General features: G+C 40.8%; 1 protein-coding gene across 1 annotated transcript in view; it reads right to left on the bottom strand.

The window, feature by feature from the left end:
- Positions 1 to 15,943, bottom strand: part of MET (MET proto-oncogene, receptor tyrosine kinase) — a 412,414-nt gene that overhangs the window by 32,244 nt on the left and 364,227 nt on the right. The window contains exons 13-17 of the mRNA XM_069228922.1: positions 11,583 to 11,739; positions 11,276 to 11,416; positions 7,117 to 7,347; positions 4,818 to 4,898; positions 2,255 to 2,436 (exon numbers count right to left, since the gene is read on the bottom strand). Coding sequence (XP_069085023.1) covers positions 2,255 to 2,436; positions 4,818 to 4,898; positions 7,117 to 7,347; positions 11,276 to 11,416; positions 11,583 to 11,739 — 792 coding nt within the window. The remainder of the gene's footprint in view (positions 1 to 2,254; positions 2,437 to 4,817; positions 4,899 to 7,116; positions 7,348 to 11,275; positions 11,417 to 11,582; positions 11,740 to 15,943) is intronic.

The raw sequence follows: 15,943 nt of genomic DNA on the forward strand, positions 1-15,943 counted from the left end.
GCATAATTCAGAGATGAGCACAACAGTTGTTTATTACTTTAATATGCAATAAAAACTGACTAATACCTGCCATCGAAGCCATTCATATAACTTTGATGCCTAGAATAGTCTCAATTGTCACACCTGTAGTAGAGTGACGGTTAGTAGTTGTGTTGGTGCTGTCATTGGCAGCGCTTGCATGGGCACTGGTCGGTGAAAGCTACAGTGGCCTCCTGAATAAGGCCTTGGCACTAAGTTTGTGAAAAATTAAGCACTGCCTGACCCTCTGCTCACCCAAAAGACGCAATGGAGGCTTTAGGGGCTAATGTGTCACACATGGTATTACTTAAACCACTGAAGAAGCAAAATAGGATTGTGTTGCTCTATGTTATTTGTGTAAGATATGATGAAGTTTGACATGATAATCAACCTCAACATTCATTGTCAAGCAAAATGGAATGTCTGAAGAGGGACACAACTTAGCACCAATTATTAAATATCAATTCCCTATAAAGAAGGTGCAAGTTGAGTATGCTACAATAGTGACCGCCTTGCTTTTGTTGTTTCTCATTTTCTTCTGTTTTCTTTCATCCCTTTAGACAAGGAAGAGTCATTTGAAAGACTTAAAGCCAGATTTATAGTTTGTAGATGTAAGGGTGTCATCCAAACGGTACTGCGTTTGTCAAATGTAGAGAAGACTGCCTGTCAAGAAGTCATCTTTGCATCTTGCAAGGTACCACTAACATGGCAATTCCCTTCAAGTTAATTAAAGTTTGGAGGATAATCACTGTTGGTTTTGAGGCCCTTCACCAAACTTTTATTTTTGTTTTTGTTTTCAGAAACAAATTCCCAAATGGGGGATTTGTTTCTGGCAAACAAAAAACTAAGGACCGCCACACCCCGGGAGATTTCTCCCAGGGTTTTGAGGTCAATATTGTTTTCACCTGTTTATCACCACCAGGCTTTTCTTGGTGTTGACGGACAAAAAATGACATCACACTATCTTCTCTAAATATAGTGGGCAGTGTGATGGCTTTACGCTGACGGACACAATTCTGTAGAGGGAGCAAATGGGGGCTCTGTTAGCAGAAAGCTTACATTCCACCCATCTTTAAATGAGACAGGTTGACCAAGACTTGTTTGATGAACAAGCTACTACATCACGTTAGCACTGGTTGACCCTGTCCGCCAAACTCTAACTCTAGCCTTGATAGGTGCTGGGTCAACTTTGGGTATATTAGAATTGTGAGGAAATTACCTCTGACTCATAGGATTTTGGTACAGTCCTATCAATTTTAAGAAGCAACGGAACCATTGATGGACCTCTTACGGAGGGAACAGTTAGAAGTTATTGACACTTGAGGGATCATTAATGAAGCATCAGGATTATGAAAATACAAATAGTTAACGTCTGACAATCATCTAATGGTGAAGGAATAAGTCTAGACTTCTAGACTGTGTCTATCTCAACCTGAGTGATTTGCCAGATCCCTGATGAACCTCTTGGAAGTACTCCAAGTTATATTGCACAAATTACTATAGAATGGTTAATAGATTAAATCATATGACAGTGGAATAATAATACTTAAATGGTACAGTAGCTCTATAATGCAACTACTCAAGTTCTATGCAAATGATATCGTACTCAATATGGCAGTTCAGGAATATAAGGTAGAATCCTTTTTCCACTAACGATAGTGTTTCCCAACATAAGTATAGCACTCTGTACCAGCTCCCTTCGTAAAGTCAACAATCCTTTCTTGAGTCTGAAATCACCAGCCATATAAACAAGTTTACCTCTACCTTGCATTTGCTTCTGTTAACATTCAACTATTGAAGTGCATACCATTGTATAAAAGTAAGCAAGCCCTTTAAATGTTTGCAGCAGGAGACTGTGTCTTAAACTCAGGCTTTCCTTAATACAGTTCTTCAATGTATAATCAGTGCAGCCAATAGTTTGCAAAGTAATGTGCAGGTATGTTTTCCATAGCTCTCAAGGTTTTATAGTTGTAGAGTTTCCTGCCCATTTTCTGCCTGGCTCAATTTACAAACACATTGTGATTTAGAGGATATTGATTCTGAAATGGCAGAACAGAAATGGGTTACGCCAGTGACAAACTGACATGGCAGTGGACCACAGCCACATAATACATGACTATCCATGCAGTAAAAAGATACTTTATAATTTGCATCAGTTAACAGATTTCCATAGAAGATATTCAAATGATTACTTGACTTTCAGATACTTATTTCATCACACAGGTGAACTACTTACATGAGTTTCATTCCTGATAAAGTTCCGGAGATCCCCATGCTTCATGTATGGCAACACAACCAAAGGAGACCCTTCATTGGGGAGGCAGATTCCCAACAGTGAAAGCACGTTTGAGTGAACAAAGTCTTTCATGATGATACCTTCTTTTAGAAACTGAGCTACTTCTTCTAGGTCTGTAATTCCTGAAAAAATCAACGAGAGAATCAATCTTTTTCTACCAATTTTTTCCCAAATCTGCATGCTTTAAAAATTATGCATGCTTACGTGCTCCTTTCTGTTAGATTAGAAGTCAACATAAACATTTGTATTATGTAGATTCTGTACCTGTTTCTGGACTGGACCTTTGAAAAGGTGCACCCTGCACAGATTGGGATAGTGCATCTAGTTGTCATAAATGTGCTACCTACAGGGCAGCCATGAGGTCCTAGCTGCCTTGGGGGCATTGCATTTCGTAAAAGAGAGAGCAGCTTCTTACAAGCTGCTTCGTGCTTCACCGTGCAAACTTCAGTCACCTGCACTTTAAAGAGAGGGACAGAGATCGTCCTGCAAGTGGGTGAAGAGCGTGACTGCATATGGCTGCAAGGGGAAATCCATGGGACCCTGTTTTACCACTCAACCAGGCTACCCTTGGCAAAGTGATTTCCTCGCTTGCATGGGGCCATGCCCCCAGGCAAATAAGGGGAACACCCTTTCAAAATAGTGCTGCCGATACATGTGCACCAGCACTATCAGTGTTATACAAGTGGGAGCACAAGCATCTGTTGCCCCTTCTGTAAAACCACAGTCCCCATGGGTGCACAAAGCAGGTGCACACAACCATGACACCCCCGCTGGACTACGTATAATGCAGTTCCTGGAGTAACTTTCAAGGAACAGCAGTCCCCTTCACAGATGTATCATTATACAGGCCACAAAAACTGGTAGCATTTTGCAACGAGTATTTTTGTGACCAAGAATTAATTTTGCAGACCGGCCTTGTACTATTAGGTCAGTTAGCAAAATGCAGAATATGAGCAGGTTACAATCTGACCTAATATATATTAGTTAATTGCAACTCACTACAACTCAATTTAATCACAGCTTGCAAGGAGACCACCATTTCTGTGACTACATTTAAATTAAGAAACATATTTTTTAAAAGGAGCCTGATTTCTGTAAATGAAAGGGTGCTGCTTTAAAAAAAAAGTTTAGTTTTCCCTGAGAGTTGGCAGTGGTCCTCCAGAAACCTTTTGAGCAATTCACAAAGGGGACGTATCCCAAAGGGACCCTTTCTCCTTTGCAAATGAGTAAATGAGTTGCCAAACCAACTTGGAGGTTGGTAACTTTTCAATAGTTTGTGGCTGATATTACGGTTGTCAATCATTGATACACAGGATATAGATTTGGTACTTGGAAGTGATGCCCAAAATATGCCTATTCCAAATACTAAATTGGTGTCCAGGGGCTATCCCCTTTTAGGACTTTGTAAAACTTTACCAACTCAAAAAATGGGATTGATACTTAGGAAAACCGTGTTCTGTGGTCCCAAACTCTGGAGTGTTTGTGACAAAAACAAATCAGTACATCTGGCTGCAAATCACAAAGGGAAGCACAAGGGAACAGTAGGGGAATTAGTGGCCAGGCTGGTGCATGTGTGAAGGTGGTGCATTGTATCATTAACACTGAATTTCAGAGAGTGCGAGGATTTCAGGGTGATGCAGGTGAAGAGGTAGTGAGACAGGTGTAACACTGGTGACATGGTTAGTGAGGCAGAGTTGCACAATGTGTATATATTCACAAGAGATCTGGTGAAGTGAGGCTCAAAGACATAGGAGAGGCTTGAATGGGGAGGCATGAACAAGGTATGAGCGAGGAGGCACAGGAAAGGCATGACCGGGGAATTGAAGAGACCCGTGAGTGGAGGCATGAAAGGCAGAGAGGAGACATGGAAATTGTAGGGCATGCCCTAGGGCTACTGAGGGGAGGCTTAGAGGGGATACAAGTGTTGTGAGATGGTCAAGGGATATGTACGGACACAGGAGTCATGAACACTTTGAAAGCAGAATGGGGAAAAGAAGTAGAAAGAGAAGGGCATATGAGATAGGTTGAAGGCCCTGGAGACAGCAGTGGGAGGCACATATGGTATGGCACAAGAAGGGGGGTCAGCAGAGGCAATTACACTACTGCACCAGCAGGAGACAGATATTGATCCTCTAATATGGATGATGTAGAAGGGCAAGTCAGAATATATACAGCAAATCAAGATCAAACGAATCCCGGAGGGAAAGGCACAGGGAGGCAACGGACAAATGGACAGGATTGGAGGAGAAATTTCCCATGCATGGTGTAATAAACAGTGTAGGACTTAAAAGGCAAGGCATAATCACCACCAGGAAGGCCTCATACAGTGTTATTATATGAGCGACAACTGTGCTGAGTTTTTTCAAATACACATACACAAAGTACAATACAATACAGTTCAAACAAGCCAAATATATAAACAAATGCAAAAAAATCTATAAAAAGATGCTCCCCTAATTTATAAACATTAAGTGCATACTCCAGATAAACCTGTTCGACTTACTGTTGAGAGATTTTACTGCACAATGGATTTTCTTGCTGTCATTTTCCAGGAGTGTGCCATGATAAACACATCCAAAATGTCCTGTTTTCAAAATGAAAAAAAAACATAAATCTTCAATTAGGATTCGGATCGAGGAAACAAATCACACTATTGCTTTTGCAAAACCCAAGACATCTGTAACATACATGATACACCATTAACAATGTTAGATGTAAGCAACGGGAAACAATTTGGAGAAAGTATGACAGAAGAATCTTCATAGCAATATGAAGACACCTGACACCTGAAAACAAGACACCTGAACAAGACACTTGAAAACAAGGATGTGAAGGTCTCAAAACACTCTAGAGTTGTTTGCTCATAGCAGTTCAACAGAAAGCAACATCAAGTTTTGCAACGGAAATGAAAACCTTAAGAGTCAATAATGAAAAGATATTCTACCACAATACAGATTTTTTAATATTGCCCTGCCATAACATTGTGTCCAGAATCTCCTATGACATGCTGAATGACATCACAAATAACGTCACTGACGATATCTGAAATTACATCATTGATGAAAACACTGTGCATGGCGGGGTGCAAGTTATAGTTCCTTGAGGTAACTATAACTGGTGAATTTCAGTGACTTTTATGCTTTAAAAGGTTTGGGTTCAATTGACATTTTCACTTAATTATAACATAACTTTAACCTTTGGGGTTTTCAGTCAATTTGTAAGGTTTTTAAAAGTAAATTAAGACATTATTAGCATACCTAACTATAACGTCACTTTAACCTTTGTTTTTTTCAGTGATATATACATATACAAATGAATAAAAAGAGAAAGAGATATGTGTGTTTATCTTTATGGTATGTAACAATGCTTTGTATACAATCGTTTGGTCTTATCTGATGACATTTCCCTAGGCTTGAATGTGGTGACACAGAATGAACGACATGACATTATTCAGCCTCAAAAAAGCAATAAGTATGAAATTGGGAGACTGTGTGTGTCCCCTAGAGAGGCCCTTAGCCTCCTCCAAACAAGAGCAGGCAGAGTATTTTTGTAGCTGCTACTTCCTTTCAGAATGTCTTTTTTGCAAAATATTATGTAGATCATATTTATAACCTAAGACAAGGAGCCTGTGCGTTTGCTTTGTAAACATATATGGCTCAATATATATGAGAACCTAAAATACATCCTCTACAAATGAACACTGTTTTTTAGCACAACTTGAGCTCGCCCAATATCTCAATAAACATCACTCTTTCTCTGGAATTATGCAAGACTAGTCACTGTTAACTTATCCAAACCACAAAGATATGTGTTTACCTTTTGCATGCGTGCAGATTTGTGAGTATCTGGAATTCACAAGCCTTTCCAAGAGAACTGCATGAATCCTGCTACATTTGCAGGCTACTGTCAGCATGCCTGGAAAGTTTTTAAGAACTGATAATTATGTCTCAGTGAAACACTTTAAACTAACTTTGAGTATTTGTGCAGGATGGATGGCTAGGCACTGGGTAATGTCATCACATTTATGCAATAGCACTTTCATTCTTTCCTTTTTTTACTTCACTCAGAAAATATTTTATCCCACTGAGAACCCTCTTCACGCACACCAATTTTATGGGAGTTTACTACTCATTACCATCCTTGAAAGGGATTTACTCCTCCCCTGACCTGAGCACATCTTGGATTGTTCCTATGGTAGGAAGGGGGTCACAAAGTGTTTGTGATTACTCACTAACTACCACATGTGTGGGTGTTCCTAAACATCCATTGCAGATGCTTGAATTCTCTACACCCTTGAAAGGTGTTTAGACAGAATATCGGAAACAAAAATATAATGGGACAAAATATTGTGTGAAGAATATTGTAAAGAAAAACATTTTGAAGGCAAGTTTCTATAAGGAAGCACAGTTTCACTATATATATAAAGCCCCACATATGTGTACCTTGATCATATATATATCTTCAAGTTATGTAGATGTGGAGTTATGGAATAGTAAATCTATACTTATCTAATTGCACTTAACTTCTTGATATTTTTGTCCTTGATTCTTTTGACATGACATTCTGTCCACACAATATTTTTGTTTCCGATATTTTGTCCTTGATCCTCTCGTATAGAATTTACCCATTTGTAACACTGCAAAACTGCAGGGTAATATTAGACATGGGTAAATTGATTTAGGGGTGTAAACTTACCTTTTTTAATTGATTTGTCTCTAAAACTAGATCATGTGCGCGGCCCACTGTTTATCAGAAGTATTTTCGTGGTCGAACAAGGCATGAAATGAAACAGAAATACCTACCTCTTCCTATCACTTCGTTAAAATGAACAAGCAGGCTGTCAGCTCCAATCACAACACGTTCAACTTCTATGACCAAGTCCGGGCTAAGGGCGCTGAAATCTATGTGGACATTCGCCTGCAGCAAGGGGCTGACTAAATCAGAGTCTCCGCTGGACAATATCGGGGAGAGATCTGTGTGTCGATATGGAGGATGTCGGCATGTTCCATTCTGAGAAGTATTGGGAAATTGATCTGCAAGAATAACACAAATGTTCATTTTTCCTGCTTAGCTGGTATGGAATGACCTGTACACAACATTCAAAGCTGAAACATTTAGGGCTTGAAATAGTATCCCAATTCACAAACCAGAGATGTGCAAATTGCATACTGACAGGCTTGCAAACAGGAATGTAATGGTATGCATCATGATCATCACCATCAAACCATCTTTTTTCAGTTTTACTCTATAACTATAAAAGTACATCATCAAACAAAGCATTTATCATTTAAAATAAACAAAAATCGTATCCAGTTCATAAAGTGAGTTAACCTATGTGCTATATGGTCGCACTATAAATTGCCCATTCACAAGGAGGTCACAAAATGACCTGCCTAAGGAATATAAATAGGAGGGGTGGCATTCTGCAACCCCCCCCTGTTAACGGAGAAAAAGGCAGAGACAAAAGACCACCGTTGCTGAATTTGCTTTCCCAAAAGTGAAACATCTTGTAAACATGTGCGGCTTTAAAAACAAAAACAAATGTTTATCGTTTGATAACACATCATGGGGAGCTTGCTGTCGTCTCCAGGATCACTGTCCGCTCCCCTGAGGCCATCCAGCATGATTCCCAAGGGGACGCTGTTGTGCCGGACAGAGCAGGAATAACATTCAGGACAAGAGGCCTTAATTAGAAGATGGTACAGAGAGGAGCAACCTTTCTCTTTAAGTCATGGCTCATGGCTGGCAGTAGGAACAGCGAAATACTGCAGTTATCCTGCCAAGAACCCTGCTTGGCAGTGGCAAAAGAATCTGTCAGCTTAAGTATTAACCCATGCCAGCCAAAGGGGGGGTGGGGGGTAAGCAGACATTTGTTGAGGCCTTTTTCACTGAACCTTTGAAACGGGCGTTTTGCCAGGGCAGAGTGTCCTGTAACTTTGAGTTTAATGAGCACATCCAAGCTCAGACTAGTTGGCTGTATTTATCTAATAGTAAATATTCACCGAGGGAAATGTCAAAAAGGTGATTCACATCCTGTAACCTACAAAGGTACTGTAGTTGGGGCAACCTACTAAACATACTCCCGTCAGCAGTAAAATATGTAAAATAAATAGATTGAGTGATTAAATGTTTAGCGCTTGATGTTATCTGATTTGGTTTGGCACATTTCTTCTTTTTAAAAACAGAGATCTCACTAAATAAATGCCTTGTGATATCGGGCCCTTGATTCAGCTTCACTCTGTTCTTCAACAAACATTCCCAACGCACTTGTTCCTTCAGGTAATTGTAGGAGTTTTTTCCCTCTCTTTTGTAATTTGGCATCAAATGCTCAAGGCAGACCAATCCTTGAAGCAGGAAGTCAGCTTAAGGAAGCTTCATTGTTTCTTTTGAAATACACATTTTTATGTACAATATGTTGCTTTATGTATTCTAAATAGTTTGTGAAACTGTCTTCTTAAGAAACAATGCAATGCATTTAATTTCCATTTTCACCAACCTTCTTACTGATGTGAGGGCCTGCTTTCAACGTTTGAAACCATGACCCTAAGTAAAATATTGACCTCGGTACTGATACACTATCGAATGCAAAAAACTGAATTTGTGAGGTAAGATGATTTCAACACTCATAAGGCTTCGAAGCGCCAGCAACCCTGACGTTTATGTAAGTGGGGACCAAATGAGGAAGCAGCATAAATGCTCAGGTTTTCAGGCAAAGCTAGATCTACTGAAGTAAGCATTCGCTGGCTTTACTAAAAATCCTAACTCCAATGGCAAGTAGGTACAAACAAGGGGAAAGCAGAATAATGTGGATTATATCTATTCGCAAGATGTGGAACTTTAGTAAAGCTAGACATCTTGTATGTCTTACCCATGGGTGACTGGCCTCACCTTGAGGTTTCTAATGGAGGGTTAACACATCTCATACAAGGTATGGCTGGGCCAACTTTGCGCAGTAGTGAAACACCTAGCTTTGTGGGAAATGGTTCTTTTTAGTGTGAGAGCAGACGGTGACATCATCGGTACGCGATGCTTGCTAATTCTGTTGCTAAGCATTCACACATTGGAGCGCTGTTGATTTTCATGCAGTGCACTGCTGAACTATCTGAATGTTAGTAAATATGGATCTTGGAGTCTTTCGGTGCTGTACAATGAGGGTGCAAAGGCCGGATGTAACCAACAGATTTGCATGCACAATGTAAAGCCCAATTCACAAAGGATAGGAACATCTGAGATGGCTATTCACTAGTATAGAATTGTTCTCATATTTGGAGCACATTTCTTACTTTTATGGTAATTTTAAACAATCCAAGACCCGCTCCTGGAAACCTAAGTTAGTCATAGATTTTAGTTATGCAAACTTTCTTGCATGTGGAAAGTGCACGTATGGAAACGTGATCTAAATGTGCATCGGTGTATTTAATTTTTTTATTTCTCCATAGAGAATACATCTCCATATATAGGAGCCTATTCCCTTGCACCCCCTTTAAATATGAGTGTTCCTTTTCCATTCACACTAATTAACCATACTCACTAAGCCAACAACAGGAGTAAATTTGCAAGTACGTCCAGGGAGAAAGTTAACCATCACATGTAGGGTTACTCAGGAGCACCTGTAAATTCAACTTTAACCATACATTTGTGAAAGAGGAAATTGCATGAACACTGGTGCAATTTCCATATTTTTAAATGCCATTTGCCTGCGTAACCTTTACTAAATTACCAAGTACAGGTATGGAATTTGCTCTCTGAATGTTTTTACTCTGCCTAAAATGAACTTAGGTGCCCAATGTGCATTGAAAAAGCTGCCCGTTATATATCAATAAACAATATGAAGGCCTAGCTGCGCAGAGCAGGCTGCAGTACTTTGCAACTTACAGGCCGTATGCTAATCTTTAGAGACGTCATGGTTATTAAGGAAGCATATTAGGAAGGTATAGTTCTGGGTAGCATGCTCCCTGCCAGTTATTGTGAAAAAATATTGCTCTTATTAAGAAGTAAGTCGGTTTCTGGATTGTGAACAGTGCTTGCTGTTTTTTTGAACGAGGATCACACAAACACTCTCTGAATATCCAATAAGCGATTGAAATACAAAGCTTTTTTAAATAAAAGAAACAAACCGAATTACAATTTAATGCACGTTGTATTTGTTCACTTGTTTAAGAATGAGATACTGCTATTGAAGGTTAAAGGATGTCTTGGTGTTCTTTTGTTCTTTACCAAACACCTGGGACATCACTTCTGATTTAATGTGTGACACCCAAAGAGTGCAACAATTTTGACTCTGGCAGTGCTTGATTTGTAAATAAAAGCATGCAGGTGCCCAAAGCGCTTCCCTGAAGCGCGCGGCTGCTGCAATTAAATCTGCGAGCATAGAATACTGAGGCAGCGTAATCCTGAAGCCATCTCGGGCCTCTTTAATACATTTACAACCACTCCCTGCCTGTTCAGCTCTCCTACAGCTTTCTCCCTTTGTGACGCTTTTCCATCTTCCTTCGTCTTTACATTTGAGGGTTTTGCTCGCAGTAACTGGTTGAGGCAGAAAAATAAGGGCCGGCCCTCAAAATTAAGTGCTGGTTCCCTGCACTGGAAACCACCAGCTCAAATTAAGCATTGGACTATTGCAAGCCAGTAGGAAGATTCCTTCATTGAATTTTAATGTAATATTTGACATCTTCTATTAACCATCTGCATTGGAGATTATAGAAGATGGAAACCTGGCTGTGGTGAGCCCTCTGGGAGGAGCAAGGAATACTTAGTAATATTTACTAGTATGGTGCAGCACAACTTAAACTATTCATTTTCGGAAGACGGGGTTAAATGATGCAGGCCAAGTTAAAGAATTGTCTTTGCAACAAGTTTCTATCCAAATATGGCATCCTGTTATGACGGCTGAAGAAAAAAAACAATCAACTTTCAGAGAACTTTGCAGTTAATGCGTGGTGACTACAGCTAGCCACATACCTTCGTGAAGAGTTGACCGGTAATCAACTGACTCACTGGAAACCATCTCTGTTGTTGGGCTGACACTTCTTGCACTCACAAGTCTATCTAAGTGAGTGGTGTGAGCTCTCCCATCGTAGCGGACCAAATCACTGCCCAGATCTGAGAAAAGGCAGAAAAACAGACAAAATGAAGCTAAAGTTTGCAGTGAAATGAGTCTATCTGTGATTTCTTGAAATTCCACCACCTCAAAACTACCCAGGCTGTAAAGTAAGTAACCATCCACTTGGCCCCAACATCAATACATTTGAAGGTGATTGCAGTATACCTTTGGTTTGCTTCTTCTTGTGAATCCAGAGGAAAAGTGCCACCACTATGACAAGCAGGATCAAGAAGAGGACCACCCCGATGATAATCCCTGCAATACTCTGCTCTTGCTCGATCATCACTTTTCCAATAACTGTTGAAGACAATTCTTGTTTCCACTAAAGCAAAATAGTAACAAATGTAAATCAAAGTGATTTTAGTACACATGTTATAGCACAAAATGCATTACTAGAATCATCATACAATGTATATGTTCTGTGCTTTTAACTGCATAAGTACAGGTTCCTCTTTAAATATAATGCCAAACCAATGTAAGGTTGCTTGTGTTCCCATCTGGAAAGAGGCTGGCTTGGTAGTTCGTGCTGGATTGTTCCTATTGAAGACTAATTTGCATTTGTCTGGTCTCTGTCTAGCGTGGTATTGTGAGCAAAAAACAATGAACTGGAATGCAGCCTGAGTGATTGCCAATGGCTGAGATTAATTGAAGCAGTTCATCCATCACTTTACTGTTTGCTATAACAGGAGACAGCAGAGAATTGTAAAAATGCACAAGCTCCAGGCAGCTGGACAACTCACAAAAAACATAGGAACGTTCCACACAGGATGCAGCTTGAGTACTATACAAGGGTTATATGTCAGAATATTGAGTAAAAAATATCGTCCTGCTGCGTGATGATATTTACAACATCATATTCTGTTAGAATACTGTTAGACCTGACAGCCTTAGGGTGGTTACCCCTAACTTTTTGCCTGCCTCCCTCCACTTTTTAGATACTGTTTTTTATGGTTTTAAGACTCTGTGCACTTTACCACTGCTAACGAGTGCTAAAGTACATATGCTCTCTCCCTTTAAACATGGTAACATTGGATCATACCCAATTGGATTATTTAATTTACTTATAAGTCCCTAGTAAAGTGCACTATATTTGCCCAGGGCCTGTAGATTAAATGCTACTAGTGGACCTGCAGCACTGATTGTGTCACCCACTTAAGTAGCTCCTTACCCTTGTCTCAGGCCTGCAATTGCAAGGCCTATGTGTGCAGTTTCACTGCCAATTCAACTTGGCATTTAAAAGCACTTGCCAAGCTTAAAACTCCCCTTTCTCTACACAGAAGTCACCCATAAGGTATGCCCTAGGTAGCCCATAGGACAGGGTGCTGTGTAGGCAAAAGGCAGGGCATGTACCTGTGTAGTTTACATGTCCTGGTAGTGTGAAACTCCTAAATTCCTTTTTACACTGCTGTGAGGCCTGCTCCCTTCATAGGCTAACATTGGAGCTACCCTCATATTCTGTTTGAGTGGTCGCTGCTGATCTGAAAGGAGTAGGAAGGTCATATTTAGTATGGCCAGAATGGTGATACAAAATCCTGCTGACTGGTGAAGTTGAATTTAATATTACTATTATAGAAATTACACTTTTAAAAAGTGAGCATTTCTCTGCACTTAAATCTTTCTGTGCCTTACAATCCATGTCTGGCTGGGTTCAGTGACAGCTCCCTTGTGCATTCACTCAGACACACCCCAAATACAGGATACTCAGCCTCACTTACAAACATCTGCATTTTGAATGCGTCTTCCTGGGCTGGGAAGGTGAAGGGCCTGACACTTACATGTCAAAGGACAGTAGCCTGCCCTCACACAAAGGACTGCCACACCCCCTACTTGGACCCTGGCAGACAGGATTGAACTGAAAGGGGACCTTGTGTACTTCTAAGCCACTCTTTAAAGTCTCCCCCACTTCAAAGGCACATTTGGGTATTTAAACAGGGCCTCTGCCCCTACCAACTCAGACACTTCCTGGAGAAGAGAACTTGAACCAGAACTTGCATCCTGCCAAGAAGAACTGCTTGGCTGCCCAAAAGACTCACATGTCTGCTTTCTGTGAAGGACTGCTGCCTTGCTGTTGCCCTGCTGCCTTGCTGCTCTCTGGCTGTGGTGAGAAGTGCTCTCCAAGGGCTTGGATAGATCTTGCCTCCTGTTCCCTGAAGTCTCAGGACCAAAAAGACTTCATCTCTACAAGAAGGACTCCTTGTTCGGCAAAAATCGACGCACAGTCTGCCACAAATGACGCACAGCCTGCAGTGCGGTGAAAAATTCACTGTACGCTGAACCGGAACGACTCAGCCTGACTTCGCAACAAGAAGATTGATGCAGCGTCAGCGTAGCGACCGGAAATTCGACGCATGGCCCACTGGATCAACGCACAGCCGAGCTGGAACAACACAGCCTGACTTCCAGAGAGGAATTGACGCAGCGCCTGCCGTGCGGTAGAAATTTCCACGCAACACCCACCGGATTGACACAGCCCCTGTGACTTCATCCTGTCAGCACCGGAAATCCACGCTAGTAGATAACGTTCATAATTAAAGGTAAAAGGAAGAGACAGAAAGATGGGTTTATATAAAAGGGAAATATGATGGACAAGTGGATACATGAGTGGGTAAAAGAATGAATGAAAGAGTGGGAAGAAGATGGGTGGATGAGTGGGTGAAAGACTGGGTGGGTGAAAGGCAGGATGGATCAGTGAAAGCATGGGTGGGTAAAAAGATGAATGGATAGGTGGATGAAATGATTGGTGGATGAAAGGATGTATGTGTGAGTGAAAGAATGTGTAGGTGATAAAGGTGGATGGATGGGTGGGAGAAAGAATTGTTGGATGAAAAGATAGATGAATGAGTGGGCGATAGGATGGGTGGATGGGTGGGTGAGAGTATGGGTAGATGGGTGGATGAAAAGATGACAGAGAGAATGGAAATCTAAGATGATGGGGGATGATGGATGTATGGAGCAGTAGCATAAAGGATGAGTGGTTGAACAGATGGATGAATAAGTGGTTTAAAGGACTGGTGGGTAAAAGGATGGATGGATGATGGTAAAGGGATGAGTGGGTGGATGTAAGGATGGATAGATGAGTGGGTCGAATGATGGCTGGGTGACAAGATGGCTGAGTGGGTGAAAGGATGGAAGGATGAATGAGTGGATAAAAGGATGGGTGGGTGAGTAGATGGGTGGGGAGAGGATGGGGATGAGAAGGTGAGAGGATGGGTAGATGGGTGGATGAAAGAACAGCAGAGTAAATGGAAATCTGAGAGGATGGATGGATGGTTGGATGGATGGTTGAAAGGATGAGAAAGTAAATGGAAATCTGGGAGGATGGATGAAAGGAAGGATGGAAAGCTGAAGATGGATGGATGAATGGACAGTTGGATGAATGAGTGGGTGAAAGGCAGGCAGAGTAAATGGAAATCTGAAGTTGGATGGATGGGTGGGTAAAAGGAAGGCAGAAAAACGAAATCCGTGAGGATTAATGGGTGGATAGCTGAAAGGATGGCAGAGTAAATGGAAATTTGAAATGATAGAATAGTAATTCGAAATCTGAGAGGATGGATGTCAAATTAAATAAACATTTGAGAGGATTGATGATGGTTGAATGAATGGATGGACAAAAGAATCAGCTGATGGCTAAACGGCCTTATTGATGGATGGGCAGGTTAAATGGTGAATGTATGCGTTGATGATGGAAGTGTGAGCAGATGAATAGATGGATGAATGAAATGGCCCATGGATTACTAAAATTGTTATAAATTCAACGATAGGTGAAGGAATGAATAAGTGATGACAGAATGTAAAGGTGAAATGGTGGATATCAGCAGGTGAATGAAGGTTGAAAGGAAGAATGGATAGATGTTTAAATGGAAAAGAGATTGAAGCCCCTTTAGGGTGGTTCAAGCATAATTTATACCCACGTTTGGTACCGTCAGGGCTCTGGTTTAAAATTGGAGGTGTTGTAATTTTCTGGCTACTTCCTTGTCTGTACTCCATATGTAGGCCACATTCTTATTATAGACGGATCAATATTATAGGATATTAAATCAAACACAAGAGGTTTTTGCATAGTGGTAGATGCTTTCACATTGAACAAAAAGTAGGCTTGGTGAAATAAAGTGTTTGTCTAGGATCACACAAGCCAGTCAAGAAGAAAAGTCAGAAATTATTCAAGATTTTACAGTTTGACACTGTAATTAAGCCACTAGGTGAGTATTTATTTCTGATATCATGAGCTAATGTTTTGTTTTTACTTCTTGGAGGATGAGATTAGAGGTAGGAACAGGCAGTATTCACATTTTATTTTTGTCAGTTTCACAGAGGGTGAACACTGCCCAAGGACATAAGAGCATTTCACAACAAAGACAGGCTATGTTACACCTATTTTATTCCTTCATGATGAGATTTTCGGGGATTTACCAGATGTTAAGCTAAGGTCGGGATTCAAACCCAGTTGTCTAATGACACACTGTTGACAGGTCACTAGGCCACATAACCTCCAATGAAAACTTGGCTCGTTTTGGCCTTGCCACTTC

The sequence above is a fragment of the Pleurodeles waltl genome, chromosome 4_1 (assembly GCF_031143425.1).
Source record: "Pleurodeles waltl isolate 20211129_DDA chromosome 4_1, aPleWal1.hap1.20221129, whole genome shotgun sequence".
NCBI lineage: Eukaryota > Metazoa > Chordata > Amphibia > Caudata > Salamandridae > Pleurodeles > Pleurodeles waltl.